The sequence below is a fragment of the Pipistrellus kuhlii genome, unplaced genomic scaffold (assembly GCF_014108245.1).
Source record: "Pipistrellus kuhlii isolate mPipKuh1 unplaced genomic scaffold, mPipKuh1.p scaffold_m20_p_3, whole genome shotgun sequence".
In the NCBI taxonomy this organism is placed as follows: domain Eukaryota; kingdom Metazoa; phylum Chordata; class Mammalia; order Chiroptera; family Vespertilionidae; genus Pipistrellus; species Pipistrellus kuhlii.
In genome coordinates this window covers 44,681,142-44,707,461 of record NW_023425529.1, presented here as the reverse complement: position 1 = coordinate 44,707,461, position 26,320 = coordinate 44,681,142, and the positions used below count along the sequence as shown (strand labels likewise).

At 47.2% G+C, this 26,320-nt stretch overlaps 2 protein-coding genes across 2 annotated transcripts; both read left to right on the top strand.

The window, feature by feature from the left end:
• Positions 1-295: 295 nt before the first annotated feature.
• On the top strand, positions 296-13,233 carry KRT77 (keratin 77). The gene is made up of 9 exons (XM_036454854.2): positions 296-1,018; positions 5,669-5,883; positions 7,059-7,119; positions 7,639-7,734; positions 8,652-8,816; positions 10,249-10,374; positions 10,493-10,713; positions 11,154-11,188; positions 11,615-13,233. The coding sequence occupies exons 1-9, from the start codon at positions 398-400 to the stop codon at positions 11,923-11,925; spliced, it is 1,851 nt and encodes a 616-aa protein (XP_036310747.1). The 5' UTR covers positions 296-397; the 3' UTR covers positions 11,926-13,233.
• Positions 13,234-20,620: 7,387 nt separating this feature from the next.
• Positions 20,621-26,043, top strand: KRT1 (keratin 1). The gene is made up of 9 exons (XM_036454853.2): positions 20,621-21,244; positions 22,321-22,535; positions 22,854-22,914; positions 23,331-23,426; positions 23,590-23,754; positions 23,888-24,013; positions 24,350-24,570; positions 25,053-25,087; positions 25,173-26,043. Exons 1-9 carry the CDS (start codon positions 20,699-20,701, stop codon positions 25,559-25,561), a joined length of 1,854 nt encoding a protein of 617 aa, XP_036310746.1. The 5' UTR covers positions 20,621-20,698; the 3' UTR covers positions 25,562-26,043.
• The last annotated feature ends 277 nt before the right edge of the window (positions 26,044-26,320 follow it).

Here is a 26,320-nt window from a genome sequence, read left to right as displayed (position 1 = left end):
ATCTCAATGGTGGAGTTTCTTAGGAAGATATGAACCAATAATTTGGGGGAAACTTGTAGAGGAGTTTCCAGCAACTTGATCCTGAGAGATTACTGCAGTCCAATCGCAAATGGCAAGAGATGAATGATAAATGATCAAGTTGGGGAAGTTTGTCTGCAGTGCAATTTCTGCAACTCACAGGTATGAGGTTTGAAACAGATGGTGCTGGCAGGCAAACTGAACATAACTACACTCCTCCCAGGATTTGGAAAGTGCCCCACCCAGTCCATGCCTGTGTGTATATATAGAGACTGAGCCAGATCTCTTGCAAAGGAGTCACGTTCCTTCCCACCCTGGTCTCTGCCTCCTTTCAGCTGGGCCTTTGCTCTTGTCTGCTTGCCTGGATGCTCCAGCAACCATGAGCCGCCAGTTTAGCTCTCAATCGGCGTTTAGCTCAAGGAGCAAGCGGGTTTACAGCGCTGGCTCTTCCCCAGGCTCTGGTGGTAGCAGGTTGGCTGTGGGCTCTGTGTGTCAGGCCAGAGGGAGGTGTGGCAGTGGTGGCGGGTATGGAAGCTATGCAAGAGGGTTTGGCTCTCAGAGCCTATACAATCTGGGTGGCAGTAAAAGCATCTCATTTAACCTAGTGGAGAGAAGCTCCACTGGTTTCCGCCAGGGTGGGGGAGTGGGAAGAGTATTTGGAGGGGCCAGGAGCTTTGGCGGTGGTGGCTCTGGAGGTGGTGGTTTGGGAAGTGGCGCTTTTGGTGGTTTTGGGGGTCGTGGCTCTGGAGGTGGTGCCTTTGGGGGTGGTGCCTATGGGGGTGGTGCCTTTGGAGGTGGTGGCTATGGAGGTGGTTTTGGGGGTAGCAGTTTTGGGCTTGGTGCCTCTTGTCCCCTGGGGGGCATCCAACAGGTGAGCATTAACCAGAGCCTCCTACAGCCTCTCGACCTGGAGGTGGACCCTGAAATTCAGAGGGTCAAGACCCAGGAGCGGGAGCAGATCAAGGTTCTCAACAACAAGTTTGCCTCCTTCATTGACAAGGTGAGTGCCTCAGGCAGAGCCTCTGGGCCCCGGCCATATGACTGAGAGGGCCTTGTGCCCTGCTGTCCCTCACCACATTGTGCTGTCTTGGTTTGGTGGTGACCACCCCTTCCAGATGTGTATGTCCTGGGACCTTAAGAAAGCAGTTACCTCATTTAGGCCTCAGTTTGACTTAATGAGGGAATTTGTCTTGATCTTTCTTTCTTTTTGGCAGAAAAGCAGATATGAGGTGCCAAAATTACCAATAGACAAAATACGTGGTATAGTAATCGCATTCTCATTCATGATTATTCACTTTGCATCCATCCATCCTTCCATCCATACATCCATCCATTTATTCATCCATCCTTCCATTCATCCATCCCATAAACATTTACTAAGCATCTATCATATCCCAGACAATGTGTTATAGGGTGACTCCTTGTCCTCAAGGAGCCATGACAGAGCCTAGGTGAATGCCCTGGCAGGTATCACTGGGGGCTGAAATCAACAGCATACCAAGTAGAATTCTGGCTGACATCTTCAGTTTAGGTTGTCAAGGGTTAAGAATGAGCCAGATGAAGCTTTTGAAGACCTCCCCACCCCCAGTTTCCTGATTAAACCCATGCTGAACACCTTGCGCCAGCATTTCCTTTTGTCTAGAGGTGGAGGCACAGTGGCTACTGTAGGATCCCTAGAAGGTTTTTTGCCCTTGTGGATATAGTGGGAAGTACCCTGAAGTACAAAATATTCTGGCTTCTCAGGGACTTTCCTTCAGTCCCCACAGGAGTTCTGTGTTGACGCCAGAGTTTGACCTGTGATCTGACAGCAGAGGTCCAGCTGTCCATGGCCAAGGTCCAGCTGTCCATGGCCAAGGTCCAGCTTTGGGTTACATACCTGTCATCTGATATCTGGGTAAATGCTGGAGGTGGGACAGAGTGTATGAGCCAGGGGAGGTGGGGTCAGAGAGTTGAGGCCCAAAGATAGCTTCAACAGAGTGCTATCAAAGTGCTTCTGGCTACTTTTGATCACCTTGGATCGGAAATTTGGTTGAATATCATCACACCTCAGGTAAAGGCAGTGACTTTGAGGGCTTGAATGGAGCAAGGAGGTTACAAGTGAAGGAGACATTACTGGAAGGTCAAGGCTAGACCAAGTGAGGGGCAGGAACAAGAGCAGGTTGGGGAAGAGGGTTGGTGACATGACCATGGGCTACTGGCAGCTGGTCTCCCGAGACTCCTTTAATTGTTGTTCCTGCCATTAATAGGACATCTGTTCAGTTTTGCAGTGTGGGGCTGTGCACAAAGGCCAAGATTCAGGAAAGTATGGCTTCTGGTCCTTCTTCAAGGGCATGGCCTATGATGACCATGAAGAGAGTTCTCATCCAGGAAGGCTCTGACCTGGCAGGAAGGGAGAAGGCTTCTATTGCAGTGACTTCTGACACTAGTTTCCTGCTTTCACCCTTAACCCTTTCCAGCTTATTCTTTAAAACAAAACAAAACAAAACATTTTTATTGATTTCAGAGAGTAAGGGAGAAGGAGAGAGAGAGACAGAAATATGAATGATGAGAGAGAATCATTGATTGGCTGCTTCCTGCACCCTGCCCGCTGGGGATCGAGCCCTTGACTCAGGCATGTGCCCTGACAGAGAATTAAATGGTGCCCTCCTGGTTCATAGGTTAACTCTCAACCACTGAGCCATGCTAGCTGGGCGATCCATTCTATTCTTAGCACCACAGAAGAACTGTTCTTAAAAATATCACATCACTCCTCCACTTAAACCCTCTATTGGCTTCTTGTCTCATTTAGAATAAAAGTCCAAAGCCTATAAGATGCTATATAATCTGGCCCTCCAACCCACAGCTTCTGCTAGCCTCTGGCTTACATTTGTGAGAATTAGGCAACTTGCCACCACCAAATGGGAAAGCTCTCAAGCTGCAAGGATTAGTAACAGAGTGAGGCCTGGAATTTAGCTCCCCAGGGTACAAACTCACTGTCTGCGGTGGCCCTGCACTCCTGCCCTGTCTCTTCTCCAGCTCTCCTCTTGCTTACCAGCACACTATTGCATTCTCCAGTGTCTCAAGCATGGTCCTTCCTCAGGGCCTTTGCACTTGCCATTTTCTCTGCTTGGGACTCTTTCCACCAAAGCGTGGGCTGGCCTCCCCCCGTCACTTCCTTCAGGTTTTAGCTCAGATGCCCCTGTTTCAGTGAGGCCTTCCCTGATCTCCCTATTTAAAGTAGCAGCCTCATTCCAGCATCTCTATCTGCCATCCCTGTACACCTCTTCTCCATAGTCCCTGTAGTCATTTGACACACTATATATTTTACATTTCTGTACACTTGTCTCTCGGCATAGAATGTAAACTCCTGGAAAACAGGGGTTTTGTTGCTTTGTTTATTATTGAATCTCCAGAATCCAGAATAGTGCCAGTGTACATGGTAATTGCTCAATAAATCTGGGCTGAATGAAAAATTGAGTTAGCCCTTCATGTGTCAGGCTTGACTATTAGAGCGTATGAATATAGACAAAGGTGCGTGTTTTTTTAAAAAAATATTTATCTATCTATCTATCTATCTACCTACCTATTTATTTATTTAGAACCAATGACTGAAAGGGGCCTCAGGAAGAAAAGGGGGGGGGGCAGTCCAGTTTTCTTTGATCAGCTGACCTTGAATCCTCTATGCCAGGCAGTTCCAAAGACCTTAGCATTTCATTAGCCTATGATGCTTATGAACTGTCTTCTCTGTGTTGGGCACTGTGTGTCCATGGTCTCAGCACCTGTGCCCACTGGAAAACAAAGCAAACCTGGGCCTGCCTTCCTGGGACACATGCCTAGCAGAGAGGGCCATGCTAATCCAATACCAAAAGACTGAAAATCGTGATAGATGTCATGGAGGAGAAACAGGCTGATGAGGGAAAAGCAGAGAGAGACCACTTTAGTTGGGATCTAAAGGGTGAACAGGAGTCAGCCAGGCAAAGAGTTGGGGAGATCTGGGCTACTGAGGCACCAGGAGGTCTCTTTGACTGGGATGTATTGAACAGGAGGGAGAGAGGCACCAAAGGTCGAGTTTTCAGTAAGAAGGTTAGCTCAGCATGATGCTAAATTTTATCTGTGTTAGCTAAGTTTTCTCTCAGTATTGCTGATGGGGGACACAGCCGGGAGTGTTTTGGGGAGCCTGGGGAAAATTAACAATGGCTTTCATTGATTTTTCTAGTTAAATCCCATTAAAACTGCCTGACACTTCCTGAAGTCAGCCTCTGCCTTTGCAGTTTGTGTGGCCTAACCAGAACCACAGTTGTTTTTTTTTGACCCAGGGAGACTCAGGCTAATCCCAAAGCATTCAGAGTTGTCTGACTGCACCCTCACTGTTTGATGTGGAGATTCCCTTGGGACCAGGGGATTCTTTGAGGGTCCCCACAATACAACACGGGCTATACAAAAGTGTTCATAGATTTCTCCACCCCCTGGGAGTGCCGCCTGATGAAAATAGTGCCGCCCAGGTGGCAGACATTTCTCACGTGTTTTGAGCTGTGCTGACAAACCTGTGAGAGCTGGTTTGCCTTATCTCGTGTTTTCATAAATCAAAAATAAATGAGCCACAAGAAACAGTGTTCTCTGTGCACATTTTCCGGCCTAGAGTCAGAACCCAAAGGGAGTTAACAAGGGCTGTGCACTATAGTTGGAGGGGGGTGTCTTCAGGGTTCTCAAGCACAAGCAATGGATCCAGGAGAGAGTGTGTGTGTGCTCACCTGAGCAAAGCATCGTGGCATCCATGGTCTTTACCTAAGACATGGGAGGGGAGGCTCCGTTGTGGGCAGCAGGCAGCGGTAAGGTGAAGGTAGATTATCATCATCCACGCACTTGGTCTGTACAGCCAGCCAGCTCTCTAGACCATGTACCTGATCTTAGTGTCCACAGTTTTGAGGAAGAGGTGCTGAGAATATAGGATGATGCTCAGTTTTGATTCTCTGTGTGAATGAAGGAAACAGCAATCTGGGAGGTTCCCAAACACTAGACAGCCCCGAAGTCCTGACTTTGGGGCACTGGAATGCATTTCACAACATGAAAAAATAAAAAGAGAACATTTACTTTAAAATTCAGTTGGGGTTATGAAAGCATTTAAATGAGGTGACCTTCCTGAAAAGCATATAGCAGATAGTGGAGGTGGTGGGGACACCTAGGCAAGTTGGCTCAGGAATCAGGTAATACTCTAAACCAAAATTTTCCTTCCCTCCTTCCATTTCCCTTTCTCTCAGTCACTTAAAGCTTCCACCACAAAGACTAATGTGCCTGGGATGTGCCACTGTTTCGGGTGCCACATCACTGTTTCCTCGTGTTGGCGCAGATGAACTGAGTGGGACAGGGACAGCTGTGGTGTAAATGGAGGCAGTTAAAGGAAATGAGGGCTAGATTGGAGGGATTTACCTTCCACACCAGAGTTAGTTTAGCCTTCATTTAAGGCTCGTTGATTTTATAGCCACGGGCCAACCATCAGCAGCCACGCTGTGCTCGTGTGACCTGGCCTCCAAGAAAGGGGAGCTCTCTCTCCCTGGAGGGGCCATCCTGATTCTCTGAGTTCTGGCCATGCCGTGATACTGCCCGGCCTCCTCTCCGTGGGGTGCTTCTCACACCCACGACCTGGGGTGAACTTGGAGCTCTCTTGTTTTAGGTGCGATTCCTGGAGCAGCAGAATCAGGTGCTACAAACAAAATGGGAGCTGCTGCAGCAGTTAAACACGTCGACTCGGCCCTTCAGCCTGGAGCCTGCCTTGGAGAGCTACATCAGCGAGCTGCGGCGGCAGGTGGACTTCCTCAATGCAGAGCAGATGCGCCAGAACTCGGAGGTCATGAGCATGCAGGACGTGGTGGAGGACTACAAGAACAAGTGAGGCGCTAGGCGGACGGAGCGCTCGAGGGGAAGCATGGGAGGGAACTGATTCATGGGGCAAGACATTCTGCTTCAGTGTTACTGTGTAAGGGGTGGAAGCAGGGCCACTCGACACAGCCACGCAGGCTCTGCACTGCACAGCTGCTGGGCGCCGTTTGCGTATAGTAGTCCTGGCACTGCCAGTCAGCCCTCAATTGTATTGCGTGGGGACGAGGAAGACTAGCTCCAGAGATGTTGGAGCCAGATAAGCCTTAGTTCTGGTGTGGGCTTTGCCACTTCCTGGCTGCCTGCAAGCTCATCTATCCATACCTGTAGTTTTCACATTAGTAAAGTGGGGACGTAAGGACCCTTCTTGTTAGATTGTTGTGAGAGGATAGATCACTATCAGACTTTAGTGTGCATCAGCTTGTTAAAATCAGATCCATCAGGTAGGACTGGGATGGGGCTGAAATGTTTGAATTCCTAATATTTCCAAGGGATAATGATGCTGGGACATTGGGGGCCACACTTTAAGATCCACTGATTTGGATGAAGTTATTCTTAACAAGTTCTTGGGCTGTGTTTGCACCTACTGAGCATGCAGTTATCATTAATTATTAACAATGGTAGGGGTGACATGTCTTAATTCCACATCAGCTGCTCCTGCACCCTGCAGACCACTGAGAGGCCTTACCCTCCCATGCTGGAGGTGCAGGGTGCTGCTCTTAGCATCGCCTTGACATGCTTACTGCATGGGGCCAATAGAGCGTCAATGTGTGTGAATTGAAAAGGGAGAAATGAAATTCCCACTGAAGGGGGCCAGGAGTGAAGGTGGGGGTCAGAATCACAGGTGAAATTTTTTCTCTTTAAACATTTTAGTAAAATTGGTTACTTTAAGTTCTAAATTAAAAAAAGATTGAGCTTGACAGGCTTACAAATAAAATGTAGTCACTCTGGGAGTGTTCTGTGTGGCTCTGGGTTTTCCACCTTGGGTCACTGTCCCCTTTGTTAACTTGGAGAAGCAGGAGCCGGCTCCAGCTGCTTGCCAGTGAGAGTTGCAGGCCCTGGAGGGGAAACTCAGAATCCAGGACAGTACAAATTTAAGGAATTCTGAGCCTCCGCCTGCAAGGAGAACCCTCAAGGAACCATCACCCCCTGCAGCCTGTCTGTTTTTTTTAACCTTCCCCCCACAGATATGAGGAAGAAATCAACAGAAGGACCAACAATGAGAATGACTTTGTCATCCTAAAGAAGGTAAGGGTTGGGAGTTTCCAAAGGGGGACTGAGAGCCCAGGAAGCTGAGCAGAGGGAAGAATTTCTGTGGATGCTGTGTGACTGAGGGACGGACAGGGTGACCTTGGGGTTTAGCTTGTTGCTCAAATGCTGGGGCCATTATACCGAAAGGCCAAGACTGACAGTGATGCTAATATGGATCTTTAGGAATCTATGGGGTTTTATTCTCTCCAGGGTCCAGAAAGTGAAATCAAATTAGCTGACAGCTTTTGAGTGTTTGTTATGTATGGCCCTGGGACCTGTGGAGAGACCTAGAGTGTTGTATGTGACTGACCACGATGAACAGCTTGGTGTCACACTTCCTTCTGGGCAGGAGAGCCAGAGTTTGCAGGTCCCTTATTTGAGTGGGGTGAGGACATTTGTAGGCAAGGAAATATACCCAGAGAAACGTTGTCACTTGCCCAGGCCACCCACCCAACCAGGTGGTGGCAGGCAACCTCTGGGCAAAAGTGATGCAGATTGCCTTTGCTTGCTGTTCAGGACGTGGATGCTGCTTATGTGAACAAAGTAGACCTACAATCCAAGGTGGACCTTCTGCTTGGGGAGGCCAGTTTCCTGAAACATATATTTGAGATGGTGAGTTCATGAGAAATCCTTGTCTTTTCTCACTTCTTACAAGATGTATGGACTGTAACATGGGGAGGCCTGAAACCAAACACTGTCCACTAGGAAGTCCTCTCCCTAGTCACCCCAACCCCCTTAAACCATGTTCTTAGGATTCCTAGGTGGGCGCCCTGGAGACGGGAGGCAGGGAGAGTCATGAGGGAGGAGAAGGTGAAGTTGGCACCACTGCTGTCTGGGAAATAAAGTTAACTCTTGGGATGGTCAGGGGCAAAACCCACCAGAAATCTTTATCAGTACTGGAAGTTACTGGGGCTGTTAAGGAACTCCCTAGGAGAGGACATGTGGATCTTAAAGGGAATGAAGATGAAGACAGAAGTGGTGAGGGATAATATGCTCTCCCTACCCTTCGTCTCATGGTCACCCATGTCTAACTTGGAGGCACTGCTCTGGACTCCATGCTGGCATATTTCCACTATACAAATGAGACCACTGAGGCACTAAAAGAGTAAATCACCTGCTCAGTTACCCAGCTAGTCATGGTAGAGTCATGACTCAAAAGTTAATGTGATTGGCTGCACAAGTGGAGTTCTTTCTACTGCCTCTGAGAGTCCCAGTGCTTTCATGGAGCAAGTCTGCCGCCCAGCTCAAGGTGGCAGCCAAGCCAGAGTAAGGCAGAGATACAGGGCACAGGGGTGACATGTTGGGCAGGTGGCAACTGCAAGCCTCTGAGTTCAGGCTCTTTCTTCTCCCTGGTTTGGGTGCCTTTACCTTTAGTAAGGTACTTTTCAGTGCACAACAACAGTTGAAAGAATTTTCCCCCTAAATGTCCCATCTGGCCCAGGCTTCTGGCTTTCTCAGAAAGCCTTGAGGGGGTAGAAAAGGGAAACTGAAGACAATAGAAGGAGTCAGCTTGTGGTCCATGCCTTCAGGAGCTGTCCCAGATGCAGACCTTCATCAGTGACACCAATGTCATTGTGTCCATGGACAATAACCGCTCCCTGGATCTGGACAGCATCATCAAAGCCGTGCAGATCCAGTATGAGATGATTGCACAGAAGAGCAAGGAGGAGGCCGAGGCGCTGTACCAGAGCAAGGTGAGCCCTGCTGCCCCAAAACTGGGCTCAGGACTAAAAACTAAACATACATTCCGGAATCTGTATTATCTTTCTCTTATTTCTAACGTCAAACATTTCTGTTATAGAGAACTTAAAAATTACAGATAAAGATTACTCATCTCCCTCTACCACTATTAATATATCAGTATATCTTCTATCAGTTCTTTGTAGTTAATATTTATTGAAAACTCATATGTGCCAGACACTGCATTATGTACTTTATATATGTTATTTCATTTACTCCTTACAACAACCCCATGAAGGGCAGGTTTTATTATCCCTATTTTATATATAATAGAATGGGAGATTTACATAATTTCTCTAAAGTCTTGTGGCTGGTAAGTGGCAGAGGCAGGACTTATTTAAACTCAGGTATACCATTTAGAAGCCCATGCTCTCAATCATTATAATGTTTTATGTTTTTCATAATGAGGTCTTTTAAATTATAGTTTTGTGCTTTTCTCCCTTGCTTATCACTCTGAATGCCTTTTGGTGATATTAAACATTCTACATCATCTTTAATAGCAGTGTGGTATCCATGTTAAGAATAGACCTTAGCTTTCAGATAAACATATCTGGAGTTAAGTCTTTGGGCATTTTTTTTTGTTTTGTTACTTTTTTTTTAACATAAACATGCCCTTGGCCTTTCTGGAGGGTGAAGACTCTGTAGGTAAGGGACAAAGACTAGTCACTAAATTCTGAACAACTGGCATTTGAGATCCCTTTTCTGGATTGATTACCTGTGGCCAACTCCAACCTCGCTGACCTCTGTCCCACCGTCGTGCAGGCAGATGTTCTGACTGGCATGAATTTCAACAACAGACTGGGGAGACAGATAGCCAACAGTGAAAACATCAGAATGTAGAAATCCTCATTGCTTTTTTCAGTGTCATGACCTGTGGTAGCCCAGGATAGAGTTCCTATTGTTGGGACTGTGTACACATGGAAAAGGAGGTAGAGAGGAACATGCAAATAAACATGGAGCATGCTGAGGGCCCCTGAGGAAATGAGAGCCTGGTTGCTAGGGAAATCATTCTGGAAAAAGGTAGGAAGAAATATAGGAAGATAGAAAAAGTGAGGTAGGCTCCAATTTGGGTAAAGACCAGTGCAAAGGCTTACGTGTGGGGAAAAGGAGGTAAAAGGGTATCAGGAAGTATCTTTGCCTGTCTGGGATGTAGGCACTGGTGGAAATGAGGGAGGCTTGGTGTGTGTGTGTGTGTGTGTGTGTGTGTGTGTGTGTGAGAGAGAGAGAGAGAGAGAGAGAGAGAGAGAGAGAGAGAGAGAGAGAGATATCTGGAAATTTCCCAGGGGAGAGTGTATTTGGGTAGGAGCTAGGAAGGCAGATCCACTCTCTCCTGGAAGGACTCATGGTAAGCAGCAAGCTGAGTGTGATGCCGCCTTTGACCCTCAGTTCCAGGAGCTCCAGTTGACAGCAGGAAGACATGGAGACGATCTGAAGAACAGCAGGATGGAGATTGCAGAACTCAACCGCACCATCCAACGGCTGCAAGCAGAGATCAGCAGCCTCAAGAAGCAGGTGAGATGGGAGTTCAGGGTGGGCTGACCAGACATGCCACTTCCCATGATGCCCTGCTAATGAGGCTTCTGAAATTCAACCTTTGCATGCTTCATTTCTGTGACCATCTCCTGAGCAGAATGATCAGATGCGCTCGATCATTTCGGATGCAGAGGAGAAAGGAGATCAGGCCCTCCAGGATGCAGGCCAGAAGCTGCAGGGCATGGAGGAGGCCCTGCAGCAGTCCAAGGAGCATATGGCCCGGCTGCTACGTGACTACCAGGCACTGCTAGGAGCCAAGCTGTCCCTGGATGTGGAGATAGCCACCTACCGCAGGCTGCTGGAGTGCGAGGAGAGCAGGTGGGCCATCTTTTGGGGCCAAAGCGTAGCACTGCTGGAGTAGTGGGAATGACTATTTGGAGAGAAGACTATCCCCACTTTTCTGGGAAGATTGGTAGCCAGGGTGAACAGAAACATTCAAGGCATAAACAGAGGATGTGTGATTTGGCTGGTCATTGTCATCATTCTCCTGCCTCTAAGCAGAATATTCCTGTATCCCAAGTCAAGCCATGGCAGCCAGGTGGTGACCCCCCAATGCTAAAAGCCTTCAAGAAAATGTTTAAAATCCTTCTGGCTCCACTGGCCCCATGACCCCACTGTCTATGTACACACCTTTCCTATAACAAGGCTTGGGAACAGCTCTCTCTTCCCATGGGCCATCTCTACTCCTGTTGTCTCCGGCTGCTGCATGTTTTCCTTGGGATTTGCAGGTCCAGCTAATGTGTGCTTTGGTTTTATAGGATGTCAGGAGAGCTGCAGAGCCTCGTGAGCATCTGTAAGTAGCAGAGCCCTGGGCCTGGGCTGGTTGTTGCTAGGGGAGGAGGGCTCAGCAGGTTGCCCAGCAGGGAACTGGCAGTGGGCATTTTAGTTTCCAGCCCCACACAAATGAGCTAACAACTGCAAAACCTGGAGAAATTCTTTGAAATAATTTATGATCTTCTTTATTTTAATTTTTATGACTCCTAATCATCAGCATAGCTTAGAACTCTTCAGAGTATATCAAGAGTGAGAAGGTGCCCTCACATCCCTTTGTAGCATGAAGAATACTTTGAAAATGAGAAAATACTTTTATCCAGTGTATCTTTCTGCAAGTCAGATGCTGCCAGTGATGAAGGATGTGGGAGGCTGCCCTGGGGTGGCTGCAGCAGGGGGACCCCTGCCCAGTCCTCATGACCCTCATCTGGCTGCCCTCTCCCCACAGCTGTGCAGAGCAGCCAGGTGTCTCTCAGTGGCACAGGAGGCGGCGGTGTTCGAGGCTCTGGAGGTTTCAGCAGTGGTGGAGGTGGCGGTGGCAGCAGCAGCTGGGGCTACAGCTCCCGTGGAGGTGGTGGCGGAGGCTACGGAGGGGGCTCCCGAGGGGGCAGTGGAGGTGGTTATGGGGCCAGCGGTGGAGGAAACTACGGAGGGAGCAGCAAAAGCGGCAGCAAGTTTGGGGGCAGAAGCGGCGGTTCCTCCAAACTGCAGATCATCCAAACTTCAACCAACACCTCCCACAAGCACATTGTGGAGTAGGAACAAAGGTTTCTGTGACCCTTCACTCCTGTCCCCTCCACACACCTTTCTGATCCCTTCTTACTTACCCTTTCCTGATGGGTCTCAGCAGTTTTGCCAATAAAATCCTCTCTAGATAGGGAAGCAGGTGGGTAACTCCAAAACAGCAGATCTTTCTATGGAGGGCACTGACTGGCAGTCAGAATACAGCCAGTCAAATTCTCAACCCAGACTCTACCTAGAGGGCCCTCTTCCTGTCCTCAGATGCCCAGTGCCCAGGTTAGCCATGGAGTAAAGAGCATGGACAAAGCTGACAATGGAGAGTCCACCTCAAGCACACCAGGTTCCTCAGTCCCAGATTTATTCCTGCACATGGGCTGCTCTGAGGGCAAGAATCCACCCCTCAGGGGCCCACAAAATGAGGCCCTTGGATGAGAGGCTGAGGGCAAGGTAAAGTTTGGTAAGAGGCTCCTCAGGCCAGGGACCATTCCTACTTCTTGGTCTGTAGCCTCACATACCGTGTTGATGGAGAATGTGGATTGGCTGCCTGCATTAGACACCCATACCACATCTGGGTCTGATTCTGAATCTCTGCTTAAGAAGCACTGTCCCCTGGACCAACAGTGCCAGGTGGGAGTGTATCAGAGGGCCTGAGTTTCTGTCCACAAGGTGACTGCTGTGAGCAATGAATGGAGGAGTTGATTGACAATTAATCAAGTTCTGTTCTGTCCTGTCAATCCTGACAGCTCCATTCTTTGGAAGCCTGGCCCTTTCTGAAATCTGGTCCATATCAGCCCTCTTGCGAATTGTCCAATAGGTTTGGCACATGCAGCCCAGTTCTGCTATGTCCAGGTGCCCAGGCCTCGAGCAGTTTGAGGATAAGACTTGAGTCTTGGGAAGTTCAGTCAGAACAAGGCTGCAAGCTGCCCTTTATTTGCAAGGTAGCTTAATGCTCTTTCCCAGATCGCAAAGTCCTTTCTGTCTCCTGTTCTCTGTGACTGAGCACTATGTAAGAATTTGACTCTTCATTTTGGTCCTTAACATAAGATGCTTGAGATGTGCTGAAGGGGACAAGAAAGGGAAAGTATTGACCAACTAAGGGGCATTGAGAGAGGGAAGGTGGATTTACTTCCAAGATCTGAAGTCGCCTTCACTTGCTTGCTGAGTCCTAACGCAATGTACAAACTCATGATTCTCTTGGAGCATCTGATGTGCTCAGTGTGGGTCACTTGGGAAGTGCTGTGACATCATCGTTTTTCTGGTTGAAGGTTGTACCTTGAAGGGTTTGACATTTTTGGTGTTTCTACAATAAACTTTTCTGTAATCTCATGCTACTCTTTGTTCAGAAGGTGAGTTATTTCTTCTTTAATTTCTGCAGGTGTCTAAATTATTCATATTTGGGAAATAAAGTTTATTATTTTTATTATTTTTTATTGCATGAGTAATACCTGATCTTGCAAACCCTTAAACATAATCCTTTTAACCCTTAAAGTGATCCTTCAAAAGTCGGCTATACATTTGTTCAATAGGCATTTATTTAGCTTTTATTGTGTGGCAGCCAGTGGCCTAGGCACTGAGAATGCAATGTTGAATGAACACATTCTGAATCTGAAGGCTGCTTACAACCAGAGGAGGGAAAGGTTCAGAGGGAGGAGAAATCAAAATGTGTCCAGCATAGCAGGAGCAGTGGGACCTGCAACAGGTATCCATGCTGAAGAAGGGAAGTCTCAACAGATTCCTGGAGGGCTAGAAAGTGGAACAGGGCTGGGAAACAGAGACAGTGATGGTGTGGGCAGGAGTCCAGGGAAGGGCCTTCCAGATAGTCTGCTCAGATACTCAAAGATAAGAGAAGGTGAATGTGTGTGAGTCAGAGGAGGCAGCCTCCCAGGAGAAACTGAGCTGGGAGACAAGAAGCTGAGCCCAGTGAGGGTCATGGGCATGAGGGTCTTTCACTGATGCTCTTTCATTGAAAGCATAGAGGCAGAAATTCAAGAATGGAGCAAGTTAAGCTGTCATCTCATCCTACATGATATTTCTGAGTCCATATAAAGAAGTCACATAAAAGATGTGACCTACTTTCTCATTCCCCAAAGGATTACAGATGGAACTTGGATAAGAGATTCACTCAAATATGACTGCACCTCATATTGATAAGACACTGTGTTCTCAGACACACCTCTACATTTTCTCAGAAAAGTTTCTCCACATCTCATCTGTCTTGGTAGCAAGCCTGTGGGGGGAGGGGTTGGGAAAAGGAAAGGTGGGCAGGTGGCTTCCTGATAGGAAGGAGAGGTCACAGACCCATGCAACTCCTACACTTGAAGTCAAAGACCAAGGGCACGAGGACAAGGACAGGAAGACAGGGATAAACACTAGTGGGTGTAAACATGATTTAGAGTATTCAACTGATAGTGGCAACACATGAGCCAACAGGTGTGATGGCTGTTGGGAACAGGCATGGGGACCAAGAAGAGAGCATTGTGCAGAGCCTACTTATTCTCTTCTATAGTCAGACCACTCTAAGAACACTGCTAAATAAGAGCCACTCAGAGAACAGTGGCTAAATGAGAAGTCTTTTTTATAAAAAATAAAATAAAATACATATTTTATTGATTTTTTTTACAGAGAGGGAGGGAGAGGGATAAAGAGTTAGAAACATTGATGAGAGAGAAACTTTGATCAGCTGCTTCCTGTACACCCCCTACTGGGGATGTGCTGTAATCAAGGTACATGCCCTTGCCCAGAATCAAACCTGGGACACTTCGGTCTGCAGGCCAATGCTCTATCCACTAAGCCAAACTGGTTAGGGCTAAATGAGAAGTCTTGATGTGATATTTTGAGCCTGAGCAATGGAATTTAGCACTGAAGACACCAGAAGAAATTTTCTGAGATCGACATTATTCCTGTTACAGACAAAGAGCAACACCATTGTGAGCAATGAGCAATTTCCTAGCTCTTTACTATATACAAAATGCTCCCACATGCATGATCTCCTATGATTCTCCCTAGCCCTGGGAAAGGGTTGGGGAGACCACATGTGGGGGCTCTGTGGTCTTTCTAGAAACCAGAGAGTATTCAACCCATGTTTCTGGTCAATGCTATTCCCATGGGGTAGATACTCAGAGGGAGAAGAAAGAGGGGCAGCAACAAAGAGCACAGCATTCAAGGCAACAAGACTCCCAGGGAAAGTTTGCCAGCTACTCCTCCCTCTGAGAGACCGTGGCTGGGTGGGGCATTCTGGGAATCTAAATTTAATTCCACCAGCTTCTCATTTACATAGATTTCAATCTGGGGACATGCTAAACAGGAGGAACAACCATTGGCTTAATACAATTCCAACTCTGTTTGACCTAGGACAAGGTGTGCATTTCTGGGCTGCGAAAATCCTTGGACTAAGGAAGTCTCTCAAGAATGTCACCTCACCCTCAATTACCGACTAGTTGGCCCAGGATGTATCTTCAAATAATGAGCCATGTGATTCAACATTCCCATTTCAAGCACAGTGTAACCTCCACGGTTTTGAGGGACCTGCTTCCCTGGTTTTGTCAGCTTTCTGATCAGGCAGGAAACTGCCTTTGGGTTGATCAACACTGTTATAAGGCTGAGCTAGGAATGTGAGATGTTGGGAGGTTCTTGAGCATGGAGGGTTGGTTCTGAATGTTTCAGTGCCAGGCCTGAAGGGCAGGTTGGGGGCTCTGAGTGTGTCTTCTGGATGCCACACCTGTCCAAATGTGCATCCTCACTGCAGAGCAAGCATTCCACAGTGGAAGTAATCCCCAGTCTAGCCTCACTTACTTCTACTTCAGGTGTGCTCAGCATTCCTTCTTGTATGTGATGGACCCCTAGCTTCCCTGGTACAGAATTATGGGCCCTCCTAAGGATTTTTCCCATAAGATGGCTTCTTTTCAAGGACTCAACTTCCTTTCTAGATCTTTCCACTGTTTCCAGTGAAGCAGGGACTTGTTATAAAGCGTTTCTTGATTGTTATGTAATCATCTGGGTCCTCCAAATAAAAGGGTGAGAATTTCCCCTTTCCTCTCTGTCTATCATTTACCACACTTCAGTTTCCTTGTAAGTCCTTATTTTACAGATGAGGAAACTTAGGAGGCTCAGAGAGGGTAAATGATCTACCTAGAGTTGCACAGCTACAAATTTGCAGTCCAGAGTGGCGCCTGGTATGACTGACTCCATGCCTCAATTTAGATAACCTGCACCATCCTTTCTTACATACTCACCTGTGCCTTCCTCCTTTCAGGCCCTTACTCTGCTCTGGCACAGCTGGTGGGTAACTCCTGGAGACCTCCTTCTCTGCTCTCTGTCCTGAACAGGCTGCCCCTAGTTCTGCACCTCTCCCTCCTGTATAAGAAGCCTCAGCCCCTCCTCTGCTGGCTGCCAGCTTTCAACATCTCACCCCGCCTCCCCATTGTTCGTGATTTTCCTTTCTGCCTCCCAGGCTTTGCTTTCCCCCTCCCCTGAAATTTCTCTCTCCCACGTTCCTGGTGGAGTCCCGCAGGGCTGGGTGGCTTGTTATTGCATGTTTCTCATCAATTCTTTTTCTCAGTCCATCCCTCAGAAAGCTCTCAAAACATCACCACACCTGCCTTTGCCATGGCCTGCCTGTGACATCCTCATCTCTGTGATCAGTTCTGGGGTGTGTGTGTGTGTCCTTGGGGTTGGAGATGCTCTGGCACTCTGTTATTCAGAACTGATGGTGGTACCCTTCAGGTGCAGGGGGCCATGTGGGAGGCTGCAAGGAGAGGGGTGCTGGAAGGATTCAGTCTTCCTTTTATAAGGCTTATAGAACAATCAAAGGATCAGAACACACACACACACACGTGTGAAAATGAGCCAGTTTATATGTCAATATGCACTTGAATATGGCAGCAACTGAGCTTAAATAAAGAAACCAATGGAGCAGTTGAGTGGTGTTAATCAAGAAAAACTCCCTGGAGGAGCCAGCCTGTCTGCTGCCTGTTTGAGCAGAGGAGATGTAGGCATTTGTCCTCAAGACCTGATGGACCCAACATAGATTTAGGCCCAGAGATAGACTATTGTGGGAGCATGAAGGGAATTGCTAAGGCAACTGGAAGACCTTTCAGAGAAGAGAAAAATAGAAGTAGACTTGGAAGATAGGGGGGGGGGATAGAGAAAAAGAGAGCTAAATAGTCTGAGCAAAGCAAGTGAGTGGGTGATCAGCAAATCTGTAGGTGATGCTGGTGGTGAAACAGGCCAATGACAAGAAAAGGTCTATTGGCTGAGCCCAGACATATACTCAGAGTTGAACAAACTTGGTTTATGAGTTGCTACCTTGGGAAACTTGGGCAAGTATTTAAGGATCCAAGTTGTCTTTTCTTTAATATGGTGCTAATGGCTACCACCTCATGGACTTTGATGTTTAACTGAGATATAGCTCCTTGCACATAGTTGGGGCTTATGAATATTAGTGCCTCTTTTCTCTTTCATTTTGTCTTTATTTTCATTTTATAAATTTTGAGTACACAAATAAGCCAGGAATGAGAGATTTAGTGTCCCACTTTTAAAAAAATATGTATTTTTATTGATTTCAGAGAGGAAGAGAGAGATAAAAACATCAATGATGAGAGGGAATCATTGATTGGCTGCTTCTTGCATGCCCCCCACTGGGGATAGAGATCACAACTGGGGCATGTGCTCTTGATCAGAATCGAACCTGGGACTTTTCAAACTACAGGTCAACACTCTATCCATTGAGCCAAACCAGCTGGGGCTAATGTCCAATTTTAATATTATCACTCAGCCTCCACAGTCCTGGGGACATCACAGGGATCGATGATATTGGTTTGCTACCAGTAGGGCAGTTTCCACCTGACTGGATTGCCTCAAAAGTAAGCAGTGGAAAGAGAGTAGGAGTCCAATTCAGAAAATGGAGGGTGCCCAGGCACTGATTGTATGACTTGGAGACAATTTTGACTCCTTGGGTCTGCCTTTTCACATCTTCAATAGGCAGGTTAGATGGTGGGAACTCTTTGAGTTTCAGCAGATGAGAATATTCTGCGATTCTCTGTGCACTCATTTATGGTAATAAGTTTCACTTGCCTATTCTCAAGCCTTTTCTCCAGTTTATCAGGAAGAATACTTGAATTGAAACCAGAAAACTCAGGTGCTAGTCCCAGATGTGTCTTTTCCTAGCTAGAGTGCCTAAGCAAGTCATTTAATCTCTCTGATCCTCAGTTTTCTGTTTTGTGAAAACAGCTTGACTGCTTGGTTCTCAAGGCTCTTGTCAGAATAGTGTTTGTGTATGTTTTTGTTGAGATGAACTGTGAAAATGTAAGCTGATGGTGATTTTTATGTTTTCTTGTTCCTTCTAGTCCTTGCCTCTCTCCCTCCTCATGGTGGCAGCTAGAGTAAAATTTTCAGCTCTGTAGATTGTCTATCAATTACCAGACCATCAACCTCTAATTTCTCTGTTAGTTTTTTAATTTGTGGAATCACTGCAAAGATCTGTCATGGAAGCATAAACCATTGCAAAGATCTGTTGTTGGCTGGCAGAGGTGAAAGGATGAATACACATATGCACATACACATGCATGCAAACACATATGCACATCCCTCCTAAGTGCTAGAAGGAATCAGTTGCACAGAGTGATATGGCTCATGAGGGAGTATGCTGAACTAAAAGGATTTTAATTGCCTATCAGGAGATTATTAGTCAACAGTCATTACCACACCAAGACCATCCCTTGTCTCATTGTTCCTAGTCAAGAATAAGATCTGGATTACTCATTCTCTACTGAGAGGGTTGGTTTAGCAGCCTAAGGATGTTAGTGTTAAGGAAGTTTCAGACAACAGTGCCATGGAGATGACAGGGAAGGAGGGAAGCAATGGAGCAGTGAGGGACATATCCTGGACAAAAACTGTGGGAAAAAAGAAGAGCCAAGCCTCAGTGGCTGGAGAGGTCTGACACTCAGTTTTCCTATTTCAGAACCACAGGGTGACAGGGCCAGATGGTCTTCACAAACTACTCTTCCCCTGCATATCTTGTATTACACAGTGGAGACCACATCTAGGATTGCAGTGGACCACTTAGAGTTGCTCAAAGCCAGCTGAGGTTAGCAGTGGCTTCTCCTCACCGAGTTTCCAATTCTGTGTTTACATGCAAGTGTGGGATGCACACCAGGCTTCTAAGAAGTCTGAGAATGAAAGTCTGTGTGGGGTTTGGGTCTTTCCAGATCTCAATGCCACTGCTACCTATTAAAGTTGATCAAATGTTGCTCTCCAGGAAGGATCCTGGGGTTTCTTGGTTCATTGTAATGCATGCTGGGCACCCTTATACCTGGACAGAAGCAAAATCTCCCCATGAACTCAGTGCTTCCAATCTCTTCTTCTCAGAGTGAATTGAAGAACATTTTCCAAGCACATGCATGTATCTGGAGCCAAGAACTCAAAGGGATAAAATGGGCCTCCTGCTGCTGGAGCTCTCTGCAGCGAGACAGCCTCCCAAGCTATCTGGATTTACACAAAGTGAGGAGCACAGCCACAACCCAGTGCTGTGCTGTCATACAGCACGCTGGTTAGGATCCTGCACATGGTAGATCAGTATCCTTTGTTCACATTCCAGCCATGCCACTTACCATCTGGGTAAACTTGGGGCAGACTATTCAACCTCTGTTTCCTAATTTTAAAAATGGAAAGCATAACAGCATCTATCTCAAAATTGTGAAAATTAAGTTAATACATATATGTAGAACAGTGCCTGGCCTGAGGTCAGTTTTTAATGCATGCTAACTATTATTATTATTGCCATTACTGTTGTCCAGAAACAATTTTGGCTTCTAAGATCAGCTTTCTAGACTCCTTTCAGATCTACATTCATCTCTCCCTATAGTCTAGTGTGAGACTTGAACCACCTGTCAAGGCCTCCTTCCATCGCTTTGCTTTACAAAATGTATGAAATAGCTTCTCTCTGCTACCTCACTGCTGTTTATGCTTTCCAATGGCCATGTGCATGCCATCTGTTTGCATCTGTTTTTTGTTGCTGGTGTCTCTGTCTCCTGCCATGGCCTATCTTTGAGGAAAAGGAACAACTGGAAAACTTAGAAAGACCATGTCTTTCCCTTCTTGTCCTTCCAGATCACCTACTCACCCTATCCCCCCCACCCCCATCCTTTTCAATGACAGCTTCTCTTCTTCTAATATTAATGCAGTGCATTTATAAAGCCAATATTTAATAAAAATGACTTTGTTTAATGGCTCACTTATTCAAGTTTGGCTTTGTATCAGGAGATAAAACTTGGCGATCTCTGGAGTTTGGAGAGCAAATCTCAGAACCCAGCTGGAGAGCTTTTTCTGAGACCAAGAATGGGGAACTGCACCTGCCATGCCTGAGGAGAGTGCATTAGTAGCTACAAGGGCAAGGCAAGAAAGGGAACTTGCATATTTTTGTGATAGGATGTTATGAAATCTTATCAAGAAGCACCAGGTAACAGGTGTAGGGTCCTTTTTTTTCACAAGGTAGCAAGCACCTGAAGAAAGATTTTGTCTGATAAAAGAATTGCCACATGAACAATCTTGCATGCACAGCAATTTTGAGAGCCATTCTGGGAGTGAGTGGTGTAGTGTTTATTGTATTGTTGAGGCTCGTAAAAATCTTGTATAGCTGCAGGCAAGCCAAACCCTTGAGTAGCACTTCATCCCGCTGACTCGAGGACCAAGCCCAATCACTCCCTTGTATATAAGGGGAAGTATCTGTGCTTGGAGTAGAGGAGTGTTAGCTCCTTCCCTTTCTCTACTTTGCTCCTACGCTCTTTAAGTCAACATGAGTAGCCGCTTTAGTTCCAGGTCTGGGTACCGGAGAGGAGGAGGCTTCAGCTCTGGCTCTGCTGGGCTAGTCAGCTCACAACGTAGGATGACTAGCTGCTCTGTGCGCCGTAGTGGAGGAGGAGGCGGCGGGAGATTTTCAGTTGGAGGATGTGGTGGAGGAGGTGCTGGTGGTGGCTTTGGAAGTCGAAGTCTTGTTAACCTTGGTGGCAGTAAAAGTATCTCCATTAGTGTGGCTAGAGGAGGTGGACGTAGTGGTTTTGGTGGTGGCTATGGCTTTGGGGGTGGTGGGTTTGGTAGTGGTGGATTTGGGGGTGGTTTTGGCAGTGGTGGCTTTGGCAGTGGAGGTGGTTTTGGTGGAGGTAGTTTTGGGGGTGGTTTTGGGCCCGTCTGCCCTCCTGGTGGCATACAGCAAGTCACCATCAACCAGAGCCTTCTGCAACCCCTCCATGTGGAGATTGACCCTGAGATCCAAAAAGTAAAGTCTCAAGAAAGGGAGCAAATCAAGACACTCAACAACCAATTTGCCTCCTTCATTGACAAGGTGAGTTTACCTGCTCTGTGCACTGGAAGAGCTGCTCCTGGTCCATTTGAGAGTGGCGCAGCCAAGACATGTTTGGGTTTGAGCCTCAATTTTCTGTGTTTAGATGACTAAAATGGTGTTTTGTAGAACTGTTTTCTATGAGATGTGTTAGAAGTATGCCTGCAATGATGCTAATGACTAAACTCTCTCTTGGACAAAAGGGTCTGGGGTCTACATAAATGTGGGTCAATTTGACATCACCTTTGAAGTGTTTTTTTAATTCAGCTCTTGGGCTGAATTGGGATTCACATACGTTGAATGAAGATAACAAATGGGGCTAACTCAGCCTTTTAGGGTGCAAATGAGAACCATGGAAAATTCTTCCAAACCATAAAAAGGGAGCTGAGTATGAACAGAGGCAATGGACATTGTAGCAGAAGGTGTGTAGTCAGTGCCAAACATCTTTTGCTGCCAGAAGGAGCGGTCCGCCCTCTGAGAATTTTATTTGGTACCATATGAGGATAAAGATTTTTTTGTACTTCCAAGTATCTGCTCTGAAAAAGAATGTAAACCATTTTTTTTAAACGTGTTGCTCATTCATCAGTAATAATGTCAACTCAAGTTATCCACAATAGATTTGGAATTCAATTTTGGATTTTTCCAATACACATTTGAACTGCGTGTATGTTCAGGAAATGCAAACCAATTTTTATGGTATAACTGGCCTAAAAAGGTGGAAGGCAAATCTCTTAAGGGTCATGTATCTATTTCAAAGTGCAGTTGCAGTAATTTTACATGTACTTTGCTATTTGGTTTTTGTGTAGCTACTCTCCTAAACTTCCAACTGAAATAGTACTGTGATTACCATCCTCAGGGAAATTAAAGCTTCACTGAATGAACAGTTAGGTGAGTTTTGTTTTGAAGATGATGCTAACTTGATCATCCTTTTTTTCTTTCTTTCAATTTTTCTGTTCATCATGGCCAGGAAGACAGGAATCACAGTAAGGTTGGGGCCTTGCTATGTGGTGGCCCTTGGTGCTCAGTGGCCAGAGGCCTCCACTTCTGTACCAGTGGGTAATGAGGTTTTGTCTTCTTAGGTGCGGTTTCTGGAGCAGCAGAATCAGGTGCTGCAAACAAAATGGGAGCTGCTGCAGCAGATAAATACCACCACCAGGTCCCACGACTTAACCCCCTACTTCGAGTCATACATCAACAGTCTTAGAAACAGAATGGATCAACTGAAGGGCGATCAATCTCGAATGGATTCAGAATTGAAGAACATGCAAGATCTGGTGGAAGAGTACCGGAACAAGTAAGGAAACCTGGCTGGGCAATTTTTGACTTTTGCTCTTAAATATTTCCAGAAAGTGGCAAGCTAAGATTATGAAGAGAATGTAACAATGTATTTTCTTAGGTGAGAGGTAAATCAATTTGGCATTTTCTGAAATCTTCAATTTCTTAGAATATGGACATTCTTTAATGGTTTCATTGCTCACAAGAAAGGGGTAGCCAGAAGGTCCTAGCGGAGTAACAGAAGAGCAGTGAGAAGCAGTGCTAGCTTTAGTCTAGAAAGCAAAACTTCAGGCCTCTCCTTCTCTGAATCTCCTATTCACTTCTGATTTCCTTGCAGATATGAGGAAGAGATCAACAAACGGACAAATGCAGAGAATGAATTTGTGACCATCAAGAAGGTCAGCAAATTCTGTGGGGTGGACTTACATCTAAAATAAACAGTAGAATGGGGTCTCTAATTACTAAGCAGAAAGGAGCCATGATGTGGAGAAGCAGGTAGTGGGCCTGATGACTATCTGAAATAGAGTTTTCCTTCCACATTAACATGGACCTGGGCATATTCAGGTTCCCTGCTTCTCCAGAGCCCCCACTACTTCATGTAGTAAGTGTGGAGGCAAGTTCTCAGCAAACCAGGCAAGCTCCTTTGTGATTGTGATCCCAGGGGTGGGGCAACTTAGGGATTCTGATCCACCTGTGGTATAAAGGTGTGGAACAGATCCCAAACACCTTTTCTACTTGGAAAATCCCCTCACAGTTAGGGAGAGGGATTTGCCCTGGAAAGACTATGACTTCATACTGCCTATTGCTCCTCCAGGATGTAGATGCTGCTTACATGGCCAAGGTGGAACTTCAGGCCAAAGTTGACAACTTCCGCCAGGAAATTGATTTCTTCACAGCACTCTACCAAATGGTAAGCCCTCAAATTTCAACCACGTTTACCAAGCGGAGACCTTTAAGCCTGAACCCACCACTATCCAGAAGGATAGAGATGTGTCTTCCATCTCTTGAACCCTCCCTCTAAGTTGTTCTTTGTTTTAACACTGTAAGACTCACAGAACTATTACGTCTTGCAGGAGCTGTCTCAGATGCAGACTCATATCAGTGACACCAATGTCATCCTCTCCATGGACAATAACCGCAGCCTGGACCTGGATAGTATCATCGCTGAGGTCAAGAACCAGTATGAGGAGATTGCCCAGAGGAGCAAGGCTGAGGCTGAGGCCTTGTACCAGACCAAGGTGAATGGGCTGGATGTCTGCCCAGTTTTCCTGAAAAGTCTTGTTTTGCTATCCCAAGTTTTCTCTTATATTTGTGTGCCTGAGCCAGGGTATATGCTCTGTCACATTAATTGACTTTGCCCATCATCTTTAGTATGAAGAGCTCCAGATCACTGCTGGCCAACATGGGGACAATTTGAAAACTTCAAAGATGGAGATTGCTGAGCTGAATCGGATAATCCAGAGAATTAGAGCTGAAATCAACAATGTAAAGAAGCAGGTACTTGCTTCTTTTTTACTTAAGAGGTGGTGAGTGAGAGAAAAGGCAGCCAAGAGGTTTCAGGCTAGGCATTTAGGAGAATGACCAGGGGCAAAGAAGCCTAGACTCAGGGCCAGGAGAGGCTGCTGCATCACCTTTTAGGGCTTTTAAGGAAAGCAACACGGTGATGTGCTAGCCAGAGGCAAAGGAATGCAAGAGGTGACTTAAGTTCTTGTGGTTCTGTTGGATCCAGGGTGCTGGCCTCTCAGGGGGGTGGGGAGTCCATTCGAGATAAGAAGGCCAAGGTGGGATTAGGTAGTAAGGGAGTGTGTAATGTGCTGGATTCTCCTTCCTCAGGTCTCTACGCTGCAGCAGTCCATCAGCGATGCTGAGCAGCGTGGTGAGAATGCCCTCAAAGACGCCCAGAGCAAGCTGAATGAGCTGGAGGACGCCCTGCACCAGGCCAAGGAGGAAATGACCCGGCTGCTGCGTGACTACCAGGAGCTGATGAACACCAAGCTGTCCCTGGACGTGGAGATTGCAACTTACAGGGCCCTCTTGGAGGGAGAGGAGAGCAGGTGAGAAAGGGACCCTGGGCAGTGCGGCTTCTTCTGTGCTTCCTCCCTCGCAAGTTGACTGCTGTTGAAAGATGCCGCCACATTACTGCTGCTTGTCCTGGGCACGGGGACAAGGACACACCATGCGAAAGGAGAGACTCGGTTTCACTTTGGGAGACTCAGAGTTCACACTGAGGGCTATAGCGTGGCAAGAAATGCTTTGAGATGGAGCAATTTGTTCTTCATCTGGGCGGGCTCAGCTGTCATACGGCCAAAGTCAATGCTTTTAGAGTAACCTGCATTAGCTAATGGGCTCTAGTCTAATTTATAGGGAGATTTCTTCCTGTTTGTGAGTAAAACGAGAGTTGTGGGAGGCCAGCGGGGACTGGATCGGTTTCATATCAAAGGGGAGCTCCAGGGGGGAGCTTTGGGTCAGCTGCGAGGGCCCAGGGAGGCAGGCGCTTGTGAAGCCGGAGGGTAAAGAGGACTTCTTTCTCCTCCAGGATGTCTGGAGAGTGCGCCCCCAACGTGAGCGTGTGTAAGTACAACCCAAGGGGCCTGTGCAGGTTTGGCTGGGTGGGAACGAGAGGTGGGATTGAAGGTAACTGAGTGTCCCCTTGCAGCTGTGAGCACCAGCCACACCAGCATCAGTGCAGGCGGCGGCCGAGGAGGTGGTGGTAGCTATGGCTCCGGAGGCGGCTATGGCTCTGGAGGCGGCGGTGGAGGTAGTAGCTACGGAGGCAGCTACGGTTCTGGAGGTGGCAGCAGCGGCGGCGGCGGCGGCGGCGGCAGCTATGGAGGAGGCAGCAGCGGGGGACACAGAGGCGGTTCTGGAGTGGGCGGCGGCGGCAGCTCTGGCGGCAGAGGCTCCAGCGGTGGCGGCGGAGGCGGGAGCTCCGGAGGCTGGGGATCCAGCTCTGGGGGCACGAAGACCTCTGGGGGCACGAAGACCTCCGGAGGCAGTTCCAGCGTGAAGTTTATTTCTACCAGCTATTCCCGAGGGGCCCGATAAAGCGGTGCTTTCTGTCCTGTTAGCTCTCCCTCTCCATCACTACCAAATATGCCTGCACGACCAAGGCCAGCCTTACTGAAGAGAAACACTACTGGTTACCTTGGTTCAGCCTATTTCCCTTTCTGCTCTTTCCTTTCTGCTCTGCTTCCCAAAGTTTTAAAACCAGTGACAAGCTCAGTCCCTGCTATGACCCTGCTTTGTGCTTTATCTCAGAAACAGTTCAGCAGTCGCCACTGCACACATTACATTTCAATGCACCTCCTAAGTCAGCCAGAGGTGGGCAGGCTGGTTAGACCCAGGGTTTCTTCATCGTGCAATGGACGCACATGCTCTGGACAGCTCATTTCTGTGCTATCTCTTGCAGCAAGCTCTGTGCTGCTTTGGTTTTTTAATATATGGTGTCAGCCAGTTGATTGGCTTTTGTGGAGAGGTCTTAAACTCCCGTTTCCTTGTGGTGCTGCAATAAACTGAATTTGAAATTCTCTGCGTCTCCAACTCCTTTGTTCCTGGCACTGACTATCCTGGATGGGAGGGCACTTTGTGGGAGGGAAAGAAGGTCCACATGGCAAACGGGGAAATTGGGACACATGAGGGCAGGCTGGTCAGACAACCTGCAACTTTAAACATTTAACATTGTACTGGACAAGTTCTTTTCCAGAGAGTAGATATGTCACCGGGAAATAGAGAGACTGGGGTAGCAGGTTTTGCTCCTCTGAGAATGTTTTCTTTAGAAGGGCAGTAAACAAGCAGGTTGGGAAG

Bases quoted from the DNA above. Each gene is read 5' to 3' on its own strand.
- KRT77 (XM_036454854.2), top strand. From the start codon at position 398: ATGAGCCGCCAGTTTAGCTCTCAATCGGCGTTTAGCTCAAGGAGCAAG. The intron at 7,120-7,638 runs GTAAGGGTTGGG...CTTGCTGTTCAG, and splicing joins ACTTTGTCATCCTAAAGAAG to GACGTGGATGCTGCTTATGT. The intron at 7,735-8,651 runs GTGAGTTCATGA...CCATGCCTTCAG, and splicing joins TGAAACATATATTTGAGATG to GAGCTGTCCCAGATGCAGAC.
- KRT1 (XM_036454853.2), top strand. From the start codon at position 20,699: ATGAGTAGCCGCTTTAGTTCCAGGTCTGGGTACCGGAGAGGAGGAGGC. The intron at 21,245-22,320 runs GTGAGTTTACCT...TTGTCTTCTTAG, and splicing joins TTGCCTCCTTCATTGACAAG to GTGCGGTTTCTGGAGCAGCA. The intron at 23,427-23,589 runs GTAAGCCCTCAA...TACGTCTTGCAG, and splicing joins TCACAGCACTCTACCAAATG to GAGCTGTCTCAGATGCAGAC.